General features: G+C 40.0%; 1 protein-coding gene across 4 annotated transcripts in view; it reads left to right on the top strand.

Moving 5' to 3' along the window:
* gdpd4a (glycerophosphodiester phosphodiesterase domain containing 4a) overlaps positions 1-22,499 on the top strand; it is a 28,289-nt gene continuing 5,790 nt past the window's right edge. The window contains exons 1-11 of one of the 4 annotated variants that reach the window (XM_066699316.1): positions 1-90; positions 15,164-15,443; positions 15,823-15,926; positions 16,211-16,304; positions 17,530-17,589; positions 18,229-18,327; positions 18,491-18,584; positions 19,096-19,241; positions 19,614-19,696; positions 21,828-21,978; positions 22,218-22,442. In XM_066699316.1, the coding sequence (XP_066555413.1) occupies positions 15,261-15,443; positions 15,823-15,926; positions 16,211-16,304; positions 17,530-17,589; positions 18,229-18,327; positions 18,491-18,584; positions 19,096-19,241; positions 19,614-19,696; positions 21,828-21,978; positions 22,218-22,442 (1,239 nt within the window). In that variant the 5' untranslated portion in view covers positions 1-90; positions 15,164-15,260. Of the gene's footprint in view, positions 91-6,226; positions 6,502-15,163; positions 15,444-15,822; positions 15,927-16,210; positions 16,305-17,529; positions 17,590-18,228; positions 18,328-18,490; positions 18,585-19,095; positions 19,242-19,613; positions 19,697-21,827; positions 21,979-22,217; positions 22,443-22,499 lie in introns of those variants that run through there. The other 3 variants (XM_066699318.1, XM_066699317.1, XM_066699315.1) reach the window with 3 other exon arrangements.

The raw sequence follows: 22,499 nt of genomic DNA, 5'->3' as shown, positions 1-22,499 counted from the left end.
AGCAATCAAAGGTCACAGACGGAGACACGCACACCTGGGCTCATGGTGCTACCACCAGTCAGCTGTCAGGAGACATTAGCTCCGGTTAGGGTAAGAATAAGAATACATTTCCCCCTCTTTCTGTCGTGTATGTGTGTAATGGTGTGTGTTAATATCAGTTTATTTTGCATATGTCAAAGTGATTTGTGTGTTCTTGCTTGTTTTCCGTATAGCTCTCTATTGCGCTTTATCTTGTTCCTACAAAATCATAAAACGCTGAAAGGCAGCTGAATAGTTTCAAACTACTCTTGTTTGGCTGTGCATGCATTTTTCTCCATGATGTCAGTTACATAATTTAATTTGTATAATAATAATAATACAGTATTTTCAGATTTGCCCTTTTGCTCAAGTATACATAGATACATATCCTCTTCATCAAGCACTATGTACAAATCCTGGACCCAAAACACAAAACAAAAGCAACAGTACTATGGCTTGGGTGTGTTGTAGGTGTTTGTCACAGTGCCATACTATTTTACTGTGTTTACCTTCTTGTTTACTGGGAATTAACTTGTATTAGCATTACTCTTGCACTCGCACACAAACATAAAACATTGAATTCAACACATTTCATTTAATTAATACATATTTGAGAACTTACTTGTAATAAGTTACTTATAAATAAGTTTGGGAAATGTAATTATGTAGACATTCACTGTAGTAGTAATACATAATGTGGGGAAAATGGGGGAAGGAGATGTTGTTTCCATAAGAACATAAAATAGTTTAAAATCGAGAGGGGGCCATCGATTGTGATCCAAGGATCCTATCCAGTCTATTTGACCTTCAGTTTAACCACTAAAGTGAGTTTAGCCTCTGATTTTAGGGGATCTATCTTCTGTGGATATTTAGTACAGCTGAAAATAGAGGATAGGAATCACATTTTTCTGGGCTGCACAAACACTTAGTAGCCAGGTGTGTCATACAGGTATGAATGTTGTCCCACTAACCATGTTGGTTAGTTTTTAATCTCAGCTCTGTGTCTTAGTTTGTTTCCAGAATGTAAACTGACACTTCTTTTCCAAATTAAGTCTTCATTTGCATTTCCAGAATAAATTCTCTTAATTTGTATGACTTTTGGTGGGTGGTGGGGTGGAGGAGGGTCTACTGAACCTTCCCTCCTTTCCTTTGTGGGATTTTAGCATAAATAGTTACTTAATTAATGAATTATATGCCAAAGAGTTCAATTAAATTATACCTGAGCTTATACATGTATTGACCTGCTCCTCAATGTAATGAAGATCAGGCAGTTGGGAAACGTTTATGTTGTAAGATTACATGTATTTTGTACATTCATTTCAGATTTACAACAGTTTAGCTGCATTTCTTCTAAGAACGATGTCCTATTGTATATTTTTACTATTCAGTTTTAAAATAGAAATGTTCTTGGCCTTCACCCCTAAACCACTCATTTCTTTGCTAAAGAAATATGAAGCAGGCTTGTGTGGGAGGAATTCACAGATACGCCATCTTTCTAAAACATCGCTAAAGTGTGTGTTTATTGCTAAGCGAGTCATTATCCAAGGTTGCGAAAGCATTGATTGTCCTGCTAAAGAAGATATTGCACTCCTCCTCCTCACATTGGACATGAAAAGCTTTCTGTTCCCTGCATTTCTGAGCCGCAACTCTTTCACCATACGTTTTAATGAGAGCTGCAAGAACACAGAGAGCCATACAGTGCCCACGCTGGGGGAAACAGAAAAGGCAATTGATTCTAGAAAGACAGGCACCCCTGGAATATCCATCCCTCCTTCTTTATGGGCACTGACCCCAAGAAATCATTATGAAAGAGATAACTCCTACTGTTTAAACAGTACCATCCTGTGCCTTGCTAGGTGTAGCCTGCCAAGTAAATTTAGAGCTTTTTATTCTCTGTCACTGTGTGATGTGTCAGTGCTTTTGGGGTACTTGTTATTTTTCTTCTGATCTGTTCCAACTCGTGATGTACACTAATCATTGCAACATACAACTAACTCAGTTAAAATCTGATACCTGTGCTGGAATCCAAGTGCAGGGCTGGTATTTGACTACTCCTGTTTTACATATTGAGGATTAGGCAGTGAATTTAAATTAAGATTCTGTTGTGATATGTCACAATGTGAGAATACTTACCAAACAAAACACAGGCCGGGCTTTTACGAAATGTCTGGGGATTTGCAGATGAAGGCAATCCTCTCTTTCCATGTGGATATGTTTGCTGCGTCTGCTATTTTGCATCTTTGCTGGGAGAAACAGTAAGCGAACCTGAAAAATGGGGTTTCCCCCTGTTTTGCTGATGTAATCTTTAGCAAGCACCTGCCTACCAGCCATTGATCTTTAATTAGGTTAAATGGCATTCACACAATGCCATCAACAATGTATTTAATTTTTTCTAGCTGAGTGTATGCTACAGTAATTCTCACGTCGTTGCTCAGAGATGATGCAGTTTGACCCTGATCGAAGGTTTTGTGTTGTAGAGGCCAGCAGCACTGTGACTTGCTGTGTGAAGAGGGGTAGCTTGCTGTGAGACTCAGATAAGGGGGACGACTGTATTATTGAGCACAAGGACTTGGGCAGCTTGTTTGTTAGCCATCTTTGAGAGATGAGGGCAAGGGCATTAACTCACTGCAGTGCTCCTGTCTGATCATCTTCAGAGTACAGTGCCTGTTTGGGTAAACCTGTACTGTCACGCACGTTTCCCCATCGCCCTTCTCCTGTCGCTTTTTGTTTTGTGGTGCACTGATGTGAGGCTGTCTCGTGTCTCTAAGGCACAGCCAGGAGCGCTGATTATCCCAGACAGCTGTGTCATCCCATGACAGTCGGCATGGGTTCCCCTCCTGTGAGAGTAATAATTGTGATCAATGTGACAGGGCGGGGGTTCAATAAGTTGTTTTGTCCATTTTGGTTATATAACTCCTCATGCTTTCCAACCAATAGGGAGATTTGAAGTAGATAGTCAATTAGTTACTTTTATTAATTAAGCACAGCTGGACTTCCATTTAATGCAGACTATTTGTGACATTTGCGTCACTATAACTACATGGCTGGGCAAAAGGAGGATGCACTTTGACCTTCAGTTATTAGGCACTTTTGTTCCCAGCACCCCTTCTCTGACTTTAGCACCAGTGACCTGTCACTCTTTGAAAGAGTTGATTAAAATCGCTGTGTAATGACTGTACACTTTTAATGTATTCATTTCAAATGGTCTGGATTGAATCTGTTATTATCAGTCTACTGACTGTGTGGGAATGGTTATGAATAATGCAAGTGAGTGGCAGAGGCTATCTACGTGTGTGAGTGCGAATACGTCCTGGTGATTGATGCCATCTGAAGGTGTCTTTCATTACCTTTGCAGGCAGTGTGCAATGAAATTTGCATTTCACAGGCAGATTCACAAAGCATTTTGTAGTTTAGTGTTGTGTTTGTCTGTAGGGGAAATACGGGTCTCCTTCTGTGCCTCACTGCATTGTGAGGATATGAATGTCTTCCTGATATTTTCCCCTTTCACTTTCTTCAGTTCAAGTAGTACTCCAGCCCACAACTTCCACCATTCAAAAATGTTTCTATCAAAAACACATTTCCTTGTGTGAACCTTGAATCCAAAAACCTACTCGCCTTCTCTAAAACTCCTACAGCAGTTACAAAAGGCTCTGTTGTACTGCACACACATTGATTTCAGCCTTTATTTGGCAAATAAGGAAGCATTTTAACAAGATGCGCCGTTCTCCATACGAAAGGCAGATTTCTACATTACGTCAATGGATCTGGATATGTCTGTGAAGGGAACTATATTCAGTGGAAATACTTAGAGAGCAGGAGGATCAGGAATTTTCTCATCAAGGTTTCCTATTATCAATTCTTTGTGGAACCAGACTTTAAACGTCACAAAAGAATGCCGTTTTCCTACTTAAACTGAAACAAAATTCTCTACTAATGAGGAAAGGGGCGCCATCTGGATTTTCAACTGCGTTCTCCACTTTAGAAGAAAATACAATTCTTTCACAGTAAGGGATGTCTGATTTTCTTCTGTGACACTGTGCGGCCTTTGAATCAGTCTGCTTTTGTAATTATACTGTGACAAGCAGCAGAAGTGCTCTGACAGCCGGGATTGTAGCATCCTTCAGCAGAGGACCAAGGTATGTCTTCTGGGCAGCTGAAATAAGAGGGTGCTGTTCGGCTGCATTAAGAGATGCCTTTAATTTACAAACTGTCATTGTAGCTTGATTCTCCACTTTAATTTGTGGTGTGTATTGATTGATTGTATTAGAGTGACACAAACCTCAGTACGGGTTTCTCGTCCGTTTACTCTCTTCTCAGGGCCGACAGCGCTGATTGATTGGCACTTGTCACCTGAGCTGCTTGCCATTTCCTTGGGAAAGATGTCACATCTGCTCTTGATTTCTCGTTGGTGTGTGAAGTCAGGAGATACAAGGAACTTCAGATTGTGGATTTTAAGTTAACATCTCCTTTCAGATATGCGTATTTATTACTTCTAACACATAACAGCCTGTTTAATCTTAGAAACAAGCTGCTCTAAGATAAAAACATGTAGTTTTAAGCTTGACTTGATCTTTTAAAGGGCATTAATGAGTAGGGATTTAAAGTGGATAAATGCAGCAGAACCTAATTATTGTAGTCTATCAACTCTGGTTTATTTTATGTTACATTTGATCTTAATTCTGTTAACATTAAACATATAATTGTATAATTAATTTACATATAGTGAAATGTTGGCTTTTGTCCTCTGATTAATACATTCAGGATTTATCTATCAGAAAATGACAGACCTAGGTAGAATAATGAATCATTCCATTAAATTCAATAACATGTCAAAGATGGAGGGGGGGTGTTCTACTGATAATCAACGAGGCCACCAGACATATTACATCAGTGCAATGGAAATTCTCGGTTACCTCTTCCCTCTTTAGTGTAGCCAAAACATTGTGCACCACATTAGAGCCGTCTGTTCATTTATAAATAGGGCCCAGACGAATATTTGTCCAGAAGTAATTGAAGTGACACAATACCAGGTCGTCTGTGTGCTCTGGCCTGGCAGCTTAGATTGGTCCTAATTCCACCATGAGACTAAGATCTAAGTAGCCTACTTGGAGCGCGGAGGAAAGTCACCGATATTACCTAGCAACCTTACAGTCTCTATAATGGGGATTGGGCAAAGACTGACACAAGTGGCTGAAATATCGGTAATGCAGTGCTCCCATCAGACCCAGACCAATGACTCAAATATAGGGTTGGCAGAATCTACCAGGCCTGAATCCCAGCATTTTGATTTATTACAGCATGAGGAACAATTGCTTAGGCAGCCAAGGAAACACTTCAATAACATTACACTGTTAGAAATGTTTTATTTCTTATTTTAATCTTACAAGTATTCACATTTTGCCATGATATATATATATATATATATATATACTTGCAGAAAAAAAATATATTTTTTTTCAGTTTTCTCCAGGGTGAATCAGTGAATAAAATTGATTAAACTAAATAAATCACCCAAGTGCTTAAGGTTGTGAATAGTTTCTACTGTACAGGCTTTATAAATATAAAGTGTGTATATGTACAGTTAGGTCCATAAATATTTGGACAGTGACACAATTGTCATCATTTTGGCTCTGGATGCCCCCACAATGGATTTGAAAGAAAGGCAAAACATGCCCAAATACTTTTGAGACCCTAAAATTAGGGGGACTACATATAAAAATGGGTGTAATTCCTACACCATTCACCCAATTTGTATGTAACTACCTTCACATTAAAGATGAAAGTCTACACTTAAAGCACATCTTGATTCAAATCCATTGTGGTGGCATATAGAGCCAAAATGATGACAATTGTGTCACTGTCCAAATATTTATGGACCTAACTGTATGTATGTATATATATATATATATATATATATATATATGTGTGTGTGTGTGTGTGTGTGTGTGTATCATTTTAGAATTGAATTGTATTTAGCCTGCAATATCATATGACATATCAAAGTTACGTTGCTGAGAAAATGGTTAGATAAGGCACTGAGGGAGAACGCAATCACTCCAGTATAATAGATACCCAATCATTGCTAGAATTATTTATGCATGTCATGCATTTGGATGGGGCGTCTTTCTTTCATCATGGCAGCGTAAGCATTAAACCCTTTGCTAAGAGCAACAGTCTTGGCAGCATTTTATAGCCTCTGAGCCTTGTGATTTCATTTCACAGACAGACTGGACCGTATCGCTGCAGTATAATTAGAGAGAGAGAGAGAGAGAGAGAGAGAGAGAGAGAGAGAGAGACACATCGCACACACACACAGGGAGAGACCGTCCCCACAGGTGGAAGCCCTCAGCAGTAACTGGATCCTCCTCTTCGTCTCTCTACCTGTCCGGCTGCCACCCGTGTCTCAGTAACTGCGCAACACTGCGGATAGACAGGCAGCAGAGGCGCCGGGCTCCGCGCAACAGCAGCATCCCATCCGCGCATGTGAGTTGACCGGTCAGCGTCTGTTTCACACGAAAGCCTACTCCGGCCTGGGCGAGCACACCTCTGTGCCATTAACACCAAACTGCATGCCATCGGACTGGACGACATTGCTGTCCACTGGTTTTCGAGCGCTTTCTCTGCGCAGCTTGTGCGGCGGACTCGCAGGCTGGCGTCGCTCCAGTCGTGGGGAGCGATGACGCCCAGCAGCCCGTGTCGTGCTCTGCAATCATGGCTACAACACAGCGCCGAGGTGCCTTTTTTCCCTCATCTGAATCGCATTTCATAAAGTGAGATAGATAGGCTAGCCTACACAAAGACACGCTCAGAGGAGGCGGTTAAATTAATGAATTACATTGAATTCAATCTTTTATGATGATGATCTTGTTGTTGTTGCCAGCTATTCAAAACAACTTCACTCTCTGGAGACTAGAAGCTTGTTACTGACAGTCACAGTGTGCATATGTGCATAGATTAATAATGTCTCTAACAAGGTGTGCCATGACAAGTTTGACATATAATAATAATAATAATAATAATATACAAAGCTGCTTTTGCTGTCTAAAGCTCACATATGCATTCAATTGTCACGGACTGTTCAGTGAAAGGTTATAATTAAAAATCTATATTATTACATTGACTTTGTTAAAGATCAGTGTTGCATTACTCTCGTTTTTCTTTTTTGCTTTTGTTTTGTATTTCACCTCCTGTTTGTCTTCTCCGTGATCTGCAGAAAATTAGCGTTTTAATGACAATAAAAACTGCAAATGTTGTGTTAATGGTAGAATAAGTGACCCTGACCCTCCAATAATAATAATAATAATAATAATAATAATAAAAGTAATATCAATTGTTTTTATTATTATAAATCACTTAATGTAAATGTGAGGAAATAAATACTTAAATGGAACATAATGACAGAAGTCGGTCAAAATGCTCTATAATATAAACCCTTATGTCCAATTCAGTTTCTATCTGGCTGAGACGGCTAACCCGGGACTGAGCATACCAGACACTGTGCTGGCGCTGTGCAAATAATGCATCTGCTTGAGTGTTTCATGTTATAAGTCTGGTAACATACAAAAACACATGCTGTGAAATGATTTAGCATACTGTAGTGTTCCCCTGCAGACCAGAGAGATTTGCCCTGAACAGGGAGCAGGGCCTTTGTATTGTTTTAGATGTTTATTTATTTATTTTGTACATCTGGTGATGCTCAACAATGAATTAACAATGTAAGCTGAGCTACAGAGTTCCATTGTTGCCAATGTTTTCAATTTATGAAGTTATCCACGGGGGCTAATACATAAGTCATTAATTGTAATCTATGTGCAACCACTGCATTTGTGTGTGTTTTGCACACAGGAAAGACGTGTTTGCAGAACCAATATGCTCCCACCCTTGAGAGAATTTCTCTCAGATTTACTAGAATAGCTAAAGCAGAGGTGTTGTATCTTGCTGTATCAGTACTGCTATCTCGTGACAATGCCTGGCCTGTGATAAGAGTTACCAACAGTAAAGATCGATTCACTGATACATCCAACACTGCCTGAACTCTCCTTGTATTTCTGAATCCATAGTAAGGGATGTCATTTCTACCCAAGGATTGTTTGCCCGTATATATTTTATTGTATTATGAGGCTGTGATCTTGTTCTATGCTCAAGGAAGTCAGATTTCACAGGCAATTCCTGTCACTCATAAACGTCCGAAATGCTGTGTCATAACTTCCTAGATATCAAAAACACGTCAGAAAAGCTACAAAAGCACCAGATTTGCCTCACCCCCCAGCACCCAGACTTATTATCAGATCAAGTGAGTGTTAGTGTTTCATGGTCTTGCACCATTATAGTAATTACAGTTTCTGTAGACTACTTGTTGCTGCGTTCATGCCTGTGGGAAAAACTGTGAAGACAGAGTTGTTATTTCTTCCTTTCCTACAACAAAGGAGATTAATGCGCAGTGCAGATTGGGCAAGTAAACAATCCCACATGAATCAAAGAGGAGCTTTCAGCAATCTTCAGCGATCGCTTTGATAGTAGTGGATTCCAGTTCCATTCCAATCCCATTTGCATCACTTGAATCATCCCACTCACCTGCGCTGGTTTGTATGAATAGGCTAATGCAAGGTAATTAAGTGTGTGAATTCAATAGTAACTTTCGTATTCCAGTACAATCTGCAAAAGTAATTAGTTTTGTCTTTTTAATAACATGTTGATTAAAAATAAATACCCGAATTGACTCCACCACCTACAAAAAAAAGTTGTATGACCATAATGATCATAATTCACTTGTCAATGGTGTGTATATATATATATATATATATATATATATATATATATATATATATATATATATATATATATATGCATTCGATGTGTATGTATGTATCATTTTTGGTACAGGATACCCCCATGAGTGACAGTGAAGTACCTGCCACCTCTTCCACAATTCTAGCATACCAATTGACACAAATATTTTCCATTGCAGTATCATGTTTTGTCTAAACTGAAATAAAAACATTCACTTCTGTAGGTACCCAAACAGAACAAAAGCACACAGTGTAACATGACCTTGGAAAAGTACTTTTTATTTTGAGAGAAAATAACTGCCTTAGGTTTAAGCTTTAGTCTGAATATGCGTGGGTATGTGTATATATATAGATAGATATATAAAACAGTGCAATATAATATACCTAACAATTTCCTTATTTTGTGGAGTAATGAAACAGGAAGCCGTTCTCAGATGGAGCTGGATGCACTGAAACAGGGGAAATGACCTTGTAATTGAATCATTTATAGAATACATGCCTGCTAAAGGAATCAGGCAGTATTTCAATGTTTTGATAGTGCTTATGTATAAGCATAATATAGTATAATTAGGTAGTGTTTTTATGTATTTTTCAAATGTTTTAAATATTATACTTGGAGTCATATAAAGGAATCGGAAAATATCTGGACAGACTGATCTCCAGACCAGTGTCAGCAAATAAAACTGTGGATAAAAACCATCATTACTCAAGTGTACTGGCCAGCTTGTCCTTATAATGGGCACTGAAATGCCATAATGGATAAAAAGCACAGTTTACTAAATCACTTGCAGAACATGCATATTGGCCACGGGATTGACTATTAAAAATGTGTGCTTTGACTTGAGGACACACCAAGTGAAAATCCGTGGTCAACTGGAGGTGTTAGTTTGTATCAATCTTCATCTCTCTCAGTTAAGAAATTGACGTTTTGTACCCGTTCAGTGCTGTATGAGTTCGAGTGATTGTATATTTTGAAGGAAAATGAAAAATCACATTATTATTATTATTATTATTAGTATTATTATTATTATTATTATTATTATTGGTAAGGCGATAACACTACAGCACCAGTGAACATAATGACTCGATGGTAAAGACAAATCTGATGATTTTGTAGTTTTTCAGTTATCCAGGAAGTGCTGACACTTCCTGAAACACTGAGGGACCAGACGTGCTGTCTTCAGACATCCTTTATTATGTGGCAAGTTTTAAAATCTGTTCATTTGTATGGTATGGTAAAATCACAACATGTGAAGATGCATAAAACCATAACTTCAGGAATCATGCCAGTTCCCCTTTAAGCTTTGATTTCATGAGATGGCCAAAGTGCTGTTGATCTGAACTGCTGTCTGTTGGTTAATTACTTAATTAGAAACTACTTTTATTTTGTATTTTAAGAGTGAAGGAGGAACTAGTGGCCACAAGAGGAACTGCCTCACTGAGTAAGAGGACATTTCTGTGTTTTGGAGGGAAGGAAAGGATTGGTGTTGGGCAGTTGGCCTCATTGGCATCATTAACCCAGCTTTAAGAGGCTTTACTCTTCACTCCTGTCAGGCATGGACCCCCTTCTCTGCCTAATGAAGATGGTTTCCAAAATTATCATTGTGAGCCCCATCCATTCTTCAGAAACTCACGTTTACATTTGACTTGAGTCTAACTGATGTCCTTAGGTTTGAATACAATTCAATTTCACCAACTCTGGAGTCTGAGAGGTTTAATGTAACTTTGGGAAGCTGTAGATATTTGTTTTTAGTTTTTAGGATTAAAAAGCCATTATTTGGTAAGGATAACATTTACAAAAGCTTTGAATTAAATAATGCAGTAAGTGCTTTTAGTTTGGGGTCTTTTGGGTGGCTTGATCCTTGGCAGCATCAAATGTTTTTGATTTGCTTAATGATTTTATTTTGAGTGTTTATCACTACAAATGCCTGTCCAGACGCGTTTATATGTAATCTTATTTGGAAAATGCAAAAGAGGATTTATTTATTTTATTTTTATTTTTGAAATTAGCTTTTTTTCTGACTATGCTGGATTCTTGTTGAATTTATAAGATTTAGAGAACTACTTCCCATTTTTAGCAAAATCACTTGGTGGTTTAATTTAAGCTTACTTGGCCAACATTCAACTTGTAAAAAAACATTACATGATTAATACAAATTCTAAATCTATGTAATGGCTCCCTTATAAAATAAAATGAAACCCATTCATATACAAATCATGTTTTGATTACATTCTTCTTCTTCAGTGAAGAAGTAGTGGATCATTAATAGAGCCACTCAGGCTGATGTGAAGGTAGAACAATCATCAATATTTGGTGATGCTGCCATGAACACAGCATTCATGCTTCAAAATCTTAATTTAAAAAGTCTTTTAACGCGGTGAGAATATTGTATGAAAAAATGCAATTTTAGATGGCAGCTTTATTGCCTTCCTGTTTCTGTCTGGGGAATACATCGGTCTCGGAGCAGAATGTTACAGTCTGAATATTATAGGTTTAATATTTATGCACTCATAAATGGAGTTTTATATGAAATTCTCACTTTCCAAGAAACAAGTCTCACAAAGACACTTAAAGTGAGACATGGGAGACCCTGAGGCCACAAATTGTTTAGCTCTCTATTAGCTCTCTATTTTATATCACTAAACCATTTCCATTTTGGGAAAGTAAACTATTATTATGTCTACGCTCCAACAGAAAGGGGAAAGAAAAAAGCCATCATTGCAGAAAAATCTGACATCGGCACTGATTCTGTAAAGATAATGGATTAAGATACAGTTTAACTTTTCTTTTTTTGGAGGTCAGGCACTTTCTATGGCAGACTTTTATACAAAATGTTTCAAAACCTGTTGACAAATCTGGTAAAATACGATGTCTTTAGTGCACGCCCATTGTTCTGTTTTGTGTTACCAAATTAGCAAAAGCAAGTGAGACTATGAACAATTAGGTTACTGCTACTTTTTATCTCCAGATTAGTTTTACTTAATGTTTTCTGCTGTTGAAGGGGATTGTAATTATATTTTGTTGTATATTATTATATACACTTAAATAATGAAGCGTCTGCCTGCCTATATTCATTTAAAGAGGAGGGCAGGACAAATAACTTTAACAACTAATTGTCAGATATCTATAAATTTATATATTTTATATATGCAATTAGTCACCACACAATAAAAAAAAAAAGCAAATGGGAATCTTTCAATAAATGCCATCTGTGTTTTATCCAAAGCCTGTATACACTGTTGTTTATTCACCGACCGATATAAAACTTCTTGATTGGATTTAAAATATTGATCTGGGTGGAAGGACAGCTGAAGGATTTGCCTTGAAAAAAAGGAAATGAACGATGAAGTGTGCATATTAATGTTGCCTTCCCTGTCTGGGAAAACGTACTTTGCTTTGCGGCTGCCAAGGAGAGAAGTTGTTCTGACAGGAATGAGCGCTGAAGGACACACACTCATCACTCCTCTCCCTCACTCAGGACACGCGGTGGGAGCTTGGCAAAATTCAGGACATTTTTCCATTATGTTAAAGGATCTGCTTGTGCGTCCGTTTCGGGTAATAGAAGCCAATTGTCTGCGCGGTCCTGGCGTGGTTTCCAGTCCTCTCCGGTCCTGGAATGTGCCTGTCAAGGTCTGCGGGAGCGAGGCCGTGCTCCAGCCCTGCAGGCGCTCGCGGGCTGCATGTTTTCTAATGCCTCTGTGCTCTCAGTGATCTAATGATCCTAATACAGAGAAACGGTTTGCACTGTTTTTTCTAGTTCCTCCAGAGTTTTTAAATCAGAGTTTAAAGAATGAGAGGTTGGAGTTTAGCCGCATTATTGTGTTCCATTATTTTATTTGTTTCTCTTTCTCAATCCAAGGGCCTGAATTGGACACTTTAACAAGGAAGACGTACACAGACCATTTTGCAATATGTGTACTAATATATATGATATGGCACGGAAAAAATGTAAAGTAAATTGCATTGCTTATCAGACTCGCTTACTCAATGTGACTTACCTCAGTCACAAAAGAAAGAGCACTATTCTTTGAGATTAAACATGGCTGCTGTTAAGGGAACTTGTTTACCAACATTTTCAAAACACGGAGCGTTGTCAACCCCACATGGTGCTGCACCATGGCAGGACAGGGGTCAGTCATGTCTGGTAAAGACCACTATTTTTAACTTAATCGCTCACCCTAATTCCTTCTAAATGGTTTAGCCATGGCAGGAAGCAATAGAGGGTTCCTGCTGCTATTATATCTCCAAGGAAGTCAAGGGCAGTCATGGATCTTCATAGGAGCAAGTGTCACCTCAGACTCTTTACCCCTTCCAGCCCCTGGTGCCTACATCAGTGCCAATATAGACACGCCATGTTGATGCTTATTCCTGGAGTGAGCAGCCCTCCACAGCTACACCCAATGGCAGAGGTGGAAGTGCTCCATAGCAAAGCAGATTTGAGTGCCTGGACTTGCGAATAACCACCTGACTGCAGTTTGTGCATTGTCACTGCTCTCTGGCCGTCGCTCTCACACAGTAAGCAGATATTTTTGCCTGCTCTGTCTTTTCATTATTTCCTGCTTCTCTGTGAACTTACATAAAAAGGTCACATTTGGCATTTTTTTTGCATTGTGGACTTGTCACATGTTTGGAAGACTGGGTTAGTGATTGTTACTAGTTCATATGAGTTTTAGAAATAGTGCTATGCCTAGGGCACATACAAATGTTACTAGCATTGTAGAAAGTTTGTGATATTAATCGGGAACGGTTTAGCATTGCTGCTTTATTAGAACATAAGAACGTTTACAAACGAGAGGAGGCCATTCAACCCATTGTGCTCGTTTGGTGTCCATTAATAACTGAGTGATCCAAGGATCCTATCCTGGATTGCTGGAGGAGGCAGGCTTATGGTTTCAGGGTGTGTGGTTATGCTGTACTTGCATCATAGTGGCTGAAAGTGGATGATCAATGGGTGCTTGCTCCATGATAGGTGGACCAGTCATGCAGGGAGCTGAGGCTATTGTGTTTTGGTTGTAAAGGGGGAGCCCAGCTGTTCAGGGTGCATTAAAAAGACTGGGACGTGTGGGCTGAGAGAGACTGCTGTAGTTAGGGCTGCATATTGCTCCCAAGTGTTTGTTGTTTTCTTTTAGTTCAGTGATGGCATTTACCGTCTGCATAATTCACCACTGTTATTAGTGTCATCAAAGAGGTAACTTGTGGACACATGAGAAAAATAAAGTAAGCTCAGCATTTAAGAATGAAAACTCTCTTTGAAATCAGCATTTTCTTTTCTCAAGCCTTCCTGTTGGTGTAACAGCTGCTGCTTGCAGTATTACTTTACCTCAGCTTTGAAGATCTGCTCCATTCACCGTATGGCTGCTTAAAATACAGTAGCTCATTAATTAGAGGCATGTTCCCCTAACTGCCTTCTGTTTCGAGGCCTTGTTTATTCTCTGTAATGAAAGTGCTTTTATTTTAAACTTTAAGGCATTGAGTTTTCATTGCATATAAATAGCTTGCAACGTAAGAGATTGTCACACAGTCTTGCCTTCCACACTAGTTCATACATACAAAAACACTGATCTTTAGTAACTCGGGAAAATTTATATTTTTTAACAATTCTGTAGAAATAGACCAGTATTCTTTAGCTGCCCATGGCAATTATATACTATTACATTACATAAGAACAGCAGAGACACACACAGAAGCAGTAACCAGATACTGTAACAATGTTACATCCTCTTCCGTGTGCTTTTCAAAGAGCTTGTAAGCCTCTTATAACAACCCAGGTCATAAACATATCAGGTGGATGGCAGTGCAATAAGGAAACGCATATATCATTCTCCATTGGGTGACTTCATCTATTTGCCAAGGGCCACAGAGCTGAGCACAATCAGATGTTCGCCAGATGTATCCTCAGCTGATTACGAACAGTTGAGTCTTCTGTCAGCGTGAGAAGTTATAACAATACAGATCTACTAATCATTCCTGCAAATGATTTTTATAACCACCAGTAATGACTGTTCATTTTAGGTGCTGCTGATCTCACATCTGCAGTTATATGATGACAAATAAAAAAAAAAAAACTCTTCTCAGGGTTTAGACATTGTTCTGTTCCTAAACACAGGGCTTCACTGGTCCTGGGAATTGAAATGTTCTTGCAAAGTTATTTAATAAGGCCGACTGAGGAGACAGATCTCGAACGATTTATAGAGTTAGACCTAATTCTGTCACTTTTATTTAATATGTTGGTATTCAGACTTGGGAAGCATGGCTCTTTACCTTAATGTGATCAGAACTGAAAACACAGCAGGCCCAACCATGAAGAAACCCAGAAACCCAACCTCTGCACTTTCCTCCCCTCTCTTCTCCGCAGCCCCCCGTGCCCACTGACCGAACACCCATCTCATTCCGCCCCCTCCTGTTTCCAGATCTCTCTCTCTCCCTCGAGGATGGTGTGGCGAGAGTAACCAATGGGCAGATCTCCTACCACCCTGACCAAGCTGAAACTGGGGAAGCTAAAGGTGGTGCGGCGCCAGCTCCTGCAGCGCTACGAGCACCAGCCCTTCATCTCGTGCCTCGCGGGGCTCTATGGGTGCCAGTGGAAGAGATACCAGCGGGCCCGAGCCCAGCCTGGCGAGTGCTGCTGCAGTAAGGTGAGCGCCCTGCCTCGCTCACTCCTCCCTCGATTCTATATTGACTGTAAGGGAAAGCAATCTGCTCTTATGTAGGATGAGTAGCAGAGGCCCTTCTCTTTGGTTTGTAATGCGTATATTTGGTACAAAGGTTTATTTTGTGCTCATGAATCATTACATTTTATCATGGAGACTGGATGGTAATAAGAGCGCAGCCATTGAAATTTAATTTTCATGTTCAAAGCCGGGGATTTTTTTTTTTAAACGTTAGTCACAGAATGTCCTTCCAAAACATGATGGCAGCTTTCTGTTTGTTTTTGTAATATTTGAACTACTTGTTCTGGCCTGTCTTCTGTCCTTTTTAAAGATGAACTGATTTTTTGATGTTTTTTTCTGGCAGTTGGAATGTGGCAGTTTCGGACTCCTGATCGTTTGCTTTTGCCTTAGCTTGGTGTTTCTGTATTTTTGGAGTGAAGCACAGAATGACTACAATGATTTTGACTGGTAGGTCCGAGATCTATGTGTCTGATATTCTTAATTACAGTAGAGCTGATTGGTTTAACAATCTTCACGGGTTCCATAAAAATGATAAGAACAAATCATATGTGTTTGGGATTTAACCAGGTTCACAGGGTTCACCAGAACAAAAGGATATTAAATTATCTCCTTAGTGTTACTAGGAATGTTTCCGTATACTGTATATAGTCTTGTTCTTACTGCCAATGTGAAATTGCAAGTCATGCTTCCTGGTGGAATGGCTTTTTCACTCTCTCTTTAATATTTTTTAGGTTTAACTTTGGCAATTTGGGGTATTGGTTTCCTTGGTCGGTGGTGCTGCTGGTTGTAGCTGCTGTGGTGTTCACCTATGTTGCAGTTTTGCTGGTGAGTGGTCTACAAGCACAAGATCTGAATTTACCACTTTTATTTTACAATGTCTTGGCAAGACATTGAAAAGGGCCTTCCTCAGGATTGAGAGTCTTAATCAATGCTTTGCCAACTCCTAGCAAGAGTCTTGGTAATGTGCTGCAAGTGTAAAGTAGGACAGACCTGTGAGTGGGAGTATATCAGAACAGCTTCTTCACATTCTGAATGAATAGTCTCCAAAGATGATTAAATGTCGTACCCTGCCAGGAGTGATTAATAAGCCATGAGAAACTAAATGTATTCAGCTATCAGCCAGCTTTTTCCCTTTTTAAATATTTTTTTTCATGAGGTAAAATTGAAAACTGTTGTGGTCTGGGAATGGGGGGAAAAGCCAAAAAGCCGTCGCAGAGCTTTAATTCTCCTTCTCAGCATTTTCAGACATGACATTATTTCTTCCATTTTTCCATTCCGTTCAGGGCTCACCCAGGTAGCAGTCATGGTGCAGTTTTAATTGAAACGATTACAGTCACGAAGCCGCCTGAATAGGAAGGCGATGCTGTCTGTGGGGCACTGTTTTGTTCCCTCCATGTATGTGGATGTGCCACGGGACACAAACTGAAACATTGAACTGGGGTTTCTATTATCTATCTTTCACATATTATATTGCATTAACCACAGAGCCACGGACAGCATTAGAAATGTTTCTTGTTTTGCAGTTGCACATTGGATTTGCCATTTCATTTTCAACCCATCTGTGTAATGTATGTGCTCCAGCACCAGCCTTATTTTTTGATGATTCCCCTCCCCCCCGAGAATTATGTTTATGCCCAAGTTTTAGAACTGTATTTTTCTTTAATAAAATTAAGAATTATATAAGCAATATGGTTACCTTAGTGTAGAACTCACATTATAAATGTCTTTTAATGTGGGTATTCAGATCTGCATCTATGTTTGTGTCTAGGCTGCACAGAAAACTAGCCAAACAAAATAAATAACCTGCCTGATTAACATGCATTCAGTGAAAATGACTCCCGGGTATGTGAGCATCTGTGAAACATATTGAATGAAGGCACATCAGTTGCAGAGAGTGATACTGATGCAGTATTAGACATGCATAGTACAAAGGCAACGCAGTGGATAATTGCTATTTAGAGCAGTATAAAAAGTCTTATCTCGTTGAGCTGTGGTGACGCAAGACATTATGGTATTAAGAGCAGCCTAAATCCTTCTTGTTGTTTTGCAGGTGCTTGCTGTGTGCCTGCTGACTGAGGGCCAGCGCTTGTATTTGCACTGGAGCCACAAGGTATTGAATTATGGTCCTTCTCTTATCAGCACAGCCTAAAGTTATCTTCTGCGCACCTCCGTGACTCATTGTTCTTCTGAACGTCCTTCATTCCGCATGACCAGCAGCAGATGGCCAGAATTGAAGTGTAAAGTGACTCATAAAAGATTTACCATGGTTGGCTGTTCATGATAGTTTATATACCAATTTGTATGACATTGAACAATGAAATGATCGAGACAAGTAAATGTGTGAACTGATAAACACAAAGCCACATCCCTCACTGCATATTAGGTGGTCACACTTTTTAATAATGGCTGTACAGATATACGGATTTGTCCATAATTAATGAATGTATAAATAACGGAGCAGTAACACCTGTATCTCTCTGATGTTGGGTACATTAAGGGAAACTGAAATGAGCACTGTAATGTAAAATTCCTGTTCTGTATTGATCAAAGTTTAAAGCTGGATATTGTCGTCTCCTTAATAAAATAGGATGTCCCACTTTTAAGTAGGTGATAATGACGTGTGACGCACATAAACTGAACTGAGTTATATTCTGTTATGTAACTGCAGGGAGTAGACAGGCACTTGACATGGCTTTATGATGTGCATAAACAAGATTGTAAAGTATACGTGTGTGTTATTTTCCCACAGATTGGGATTCTGGTGACGCTGACATTCACTATCGGTGCTACTGCGGTTTTGTCAGACTTGTGGAACAAAGAATGGACGACCCTGTTACTCTCGTTTCAGGTACGTCATGAGCACTGTGTCCCTGGGCAATGTGAGAGGGAGATAATCTTCAAAATGCTGCAAACTATTGTTTTCTGTATAAATAAGGAATTCTTAGAAAGTGTTTCCAATCCTGGTGCGGTGGCCTTATTCCAGCTTTTGTCCCTCTTTGCTGATTGGCTAGGTCACGGCTCCGTACCTGCATGTAGGTGGAGTGTCCATGGTGACCCTCCTGTCCTGGCCAATAGCCTTACACTTCTTCCGCATAAACAAGAGAGGTAAGCGGGTGGTGAACCCTTAGTGTTTGCAAAACATTGGGCTATGGAATAAATGAATTCATTGAGAATGTGTAACAGAATAACATGCAAATTCTTCTTAACCACTATTACAAAGCCTTAGCAACTGTATGTGACCACGTTACACAACATTTGTTTTTGCAAACGGAAACAACACATACATCTTCCCAGTGTACAGAGTGATAAGCCAGTGAAGGTAGTCTATTATGTATGGTTTCATGAAACTGTTCACTCACAGAGATGGTATTTGCTTGCTGGTTGACTTCTTTCTCTCCATGGTGACTGTGTTTATACTGTGTGCAGGAGCTGTTGCATTGTTGTTTGTGGTTCCTGTTTAAATTCTTTGTGGAGTTTCAGACACCCTTCGTTGTTAATTAGCGAGGATGAAAATGTACACACAAAGAGCCTGGCTCAATGGGGACTTTGTAGCTAGAGATTGTGTTTATATTGATTCTCTTATTCTCAGCTGAGATGTTACAATGTTGTTTTGCAGTGCGACAGGTGCTGATTCTGGGAGTGTACCTGGCTGTCCTGTTTGCCCTCTACCTGGTGCCACTGGGCATGTACTCTCCCTGCATTAAAGAAAAGGGGACCCTAGGGCCAGCACCTGCTCTGATAGGCCATAGAGGAGCACCAATGGTAAGTGGGAATGGTGAAAAGGGCCAATGCAATCTTTGTTTTCTCAGTCTGGGAGAACTGTGCTTTAACGCCCACCCCTTCAAATGACTTTTACTGCAGAAGAGTTTGTCTTGTATTATATAACATTCACGCCTTGGTAAACAGATCTAAATATATACAAATCTCCCAAGTAAGTTTTTGAATTTTGGATCTGCTCTAAACATTTGGTATTAAATATTTCTAGGAAAGACATTTAAAATGTAGTTCAATAATTAAATGTGATTAATAAACAATGGGGAAAGTGGAAGGGCTCCATTTTAATGCAGTACAAGATCAGTACCAGATATGTACAACATCCTTGTGAAGTACCCAGGCTGTCTGTATCCCTGACAGCTGGCACCGGAGAACACCCAGATGTCCTTCGAGAAAATGATTGAGTTTGGCGGAGATGGTTTGGAGACGGACATCACTATCAGGTTAGTAGACATTAAGACGTCGGCAGACAACAATATACTTTGTGATGGTATATTAAAGCGGCTGAATATATTTAATGTTCTAGTCAGCTTCAATGAAACAAGTTTTTCCACTAATCTGTGTTAGTTCCTTGGCCCTCTTTTGCCGGCATATTTTAAAAGTCTGGTCGTTTTTATCTTTCACAGCAACGCTGTCAGGGTCACTACATAATGAACAAGTACTGTGTTTGGCAGCCCACACAGTGCATTTCAGGGATCTGGCATCCTTCAAGAATTCAGTTTGTATTAGTCCTGTGTCTGAGTGATTTGTATTCCTTTGTGGGGAAAGTGCCAGCGTATTTGTGGTGTAGGATGACAAAGGGAGGAAAGACTGTACTTAGCACCTGTAAGGGAATGTGACATCATCTCTCTTTGGGTTCTCCCTGAGGCTGTTTTTTTGGGAGTGTTTTCCTGACATATGAAAAAGCATGACTAAACAATTAGGGCATATTAAATCCTTGATTTTTGTTTTTTATTATATGTGTAATTCCCTCCAGTGTTGTTGTGAAGTATTCGAAGTTGGGTTTTTGCTATGGTGTTGTTAAAACTGTTCCTTGGTTCAGTTCCTCACTTGAATTCTGATAACTCATAAATTATTGAATTGGTGTCTCATACATGGCATGCATGGGTCCCTTCAGTCCAAGAAACGAGTCACACTCATTGTCAGAGTTTGGGTCTTACACAATCCCAAGCTGAGCTATGGTAGTGTCGTGGCGTCCCACACTGCACCTCCCAGTCCTCTGAAGTGTGACCGAGCTGACTTGACTACAGTCACGCTAGAGAAGGCTGTGCACCTGATCCCACGGTTCAGCGCTCGAGCACATTACAGGGTTGAAAACCTACACTTGCCTTATAACTCTGCTTGAATTAAACAGTAGTGTCATTAAAAATTGGAAATTACCCGCCATACTCTACTTGTCCACATATCCTACTTTAACAGTAGCGTATTGTAGGACAAAACTGAAATAATTAGACTGTACTCTTCAGAGTTCAGAATTGGCAGTACATCTGCATTAGACCTTAGCAGTCTAGCATTGGCATTGACAGCCTTTCTGGTATTTGACATTTTCTATCTTGAACTTCCTTTAATGATGTTGCTGTTCTTGTTCTTAAATTGTAAATTGCTTCATTTCAACCAAGTAGTTCTTAATTCTGGGATATATAGGTTTTTGTGTGTGTTTTTTTTAGCCCTTTTTCATTTCCCAGAAGATTACCGTAGGCCATAATGTGAAGAAAGCATTGCCTAATCCAAAACTGAGATCACAGCTGCACAATTGTTTTGACTATGTTGGCCGGCCACCAGGTGTCTAGGTAAGGCCAAAGAATCTCATGTAAACCCCGCAGGGTTATCTGCTCTGTCAGATTATGCACAGTGATATTGGCTTTCAACATCTGTGCGATGAGACCATGGAAACAAATCTAAACCAAATGAGCGGGCGAGTCTTTACTTCCTGCAAGTGTGCATGTGAAGGCTGGCTTTCAAAAACGTGTTTCCTGAGAAAGATGTGAGCTATTGTTTCAGATACACACACATACATACACATACTTCACATACAGTATGCGGTTTCCTGTACATTGTCTTTGTACCAAGACTTTAACCATGTAGATAAACAACACAGGAGCAGAGATTACCAGCCCATCCCCACAAGTGGATTATAGTGTATAATCTACTCAAGAATGTCAGCATTACTGCATGAGCTGCACAGCTATTAAATAAGCTTAATACTGATTGGAGATATCATGGTATTATCTGTGGGACATATGAGTAATGCCTTTTCTTTTTGAAGGGCTGTTAATATGGCTACAGCACAATACTATACAGGTCTTGCATTTTGCAGGAATATTAAGGGTTAATGCACAGGAATCAAAAGCAGTATGTACCTATTTACATATATGAATGGTGGTATGTGCAAAACAGCTACCAAGCCATGATGATTCACCCCAGCATATAGAGGAACGACTTTAGAAGCTAACTGATGACTAATCTTATAGAAAAAGAAGAGCTTGATGTCTCTGTGTCCCTTCTCGTCTGTTCTGTCAGTCGTGAAAGCAGTAGACTCTTTTCAAACCTAGCGACGGTGTCTTCCTTTGGCAGCTATGACGGGGTGCCGTTCCTCATGCATGACCGCACATTACGGAGAACTACCAACGTCAACGAGGCGTTCCCCAACCGCAGCAGCGAGCCGGCCGCCATGTTCACCTGGACCGAACTGGAGATGCTGAACGCTGGGGCCTGGTTTCTCATGGTGAGTCTTTACTTGCCATCTGCCACCCGCAACCTTCGTACAAGGTTAATAAGATAGAGATGCCGATTTTGTCATTAACTGGTTATTAACAGTTGTTTTATGGAATTGGTGGGTGAACCTCTACGGAGGAGCTTATGTTCAGGTAGGAGTGTGTGTATGTACTTGGAATGGGGAATACATGGACCTGCTCCACCAAGACAATCCTGGCTAACTCTCCTCTTCCTCCTCCTCTTCTTCAGCGTGATCCCTTTGGGACAGTGGCATCCTTGACCCAGGAGGATCAGGGCAGAGCTCAGAACCAGTCCATCCAGACACTGAGGGACTTCCTAGACCTGGCCAACCGCCACAGGAAGATGGTGATTTTCGACCTCTACCGCCCTCCAAAACAACACCCCTACAGGGACACCTGGATCGAACGCATCTTGGAGGTCATCCGCAACGAGTCCACAATTGACCCCAGGCTGGTATGTATAACACACGGAGGGCTTGGTCAGCGAACAATAGTGAAGGAAGAGTATTGT

The sequence above is a fragment of the Amia ocellicauda genome, chromosome 3 (assembly GCF_036373705.1).
Source record: "Amia ocellicauda isolate fAmiCal2 chromosome 3, fAmiCal2.hap1, whole genome shotgun sequence".
Lineage (NCBI taxonomy): Eukaryota > Metazoa > Chordata > Actinopteri > Amiiformes > Amiidae > Amia > Amia ocellicauda.
Note: the sequence above shows the minus strand (reverse complement) of the source record. Positions and strands in the feature narration are given on the sequence as shown.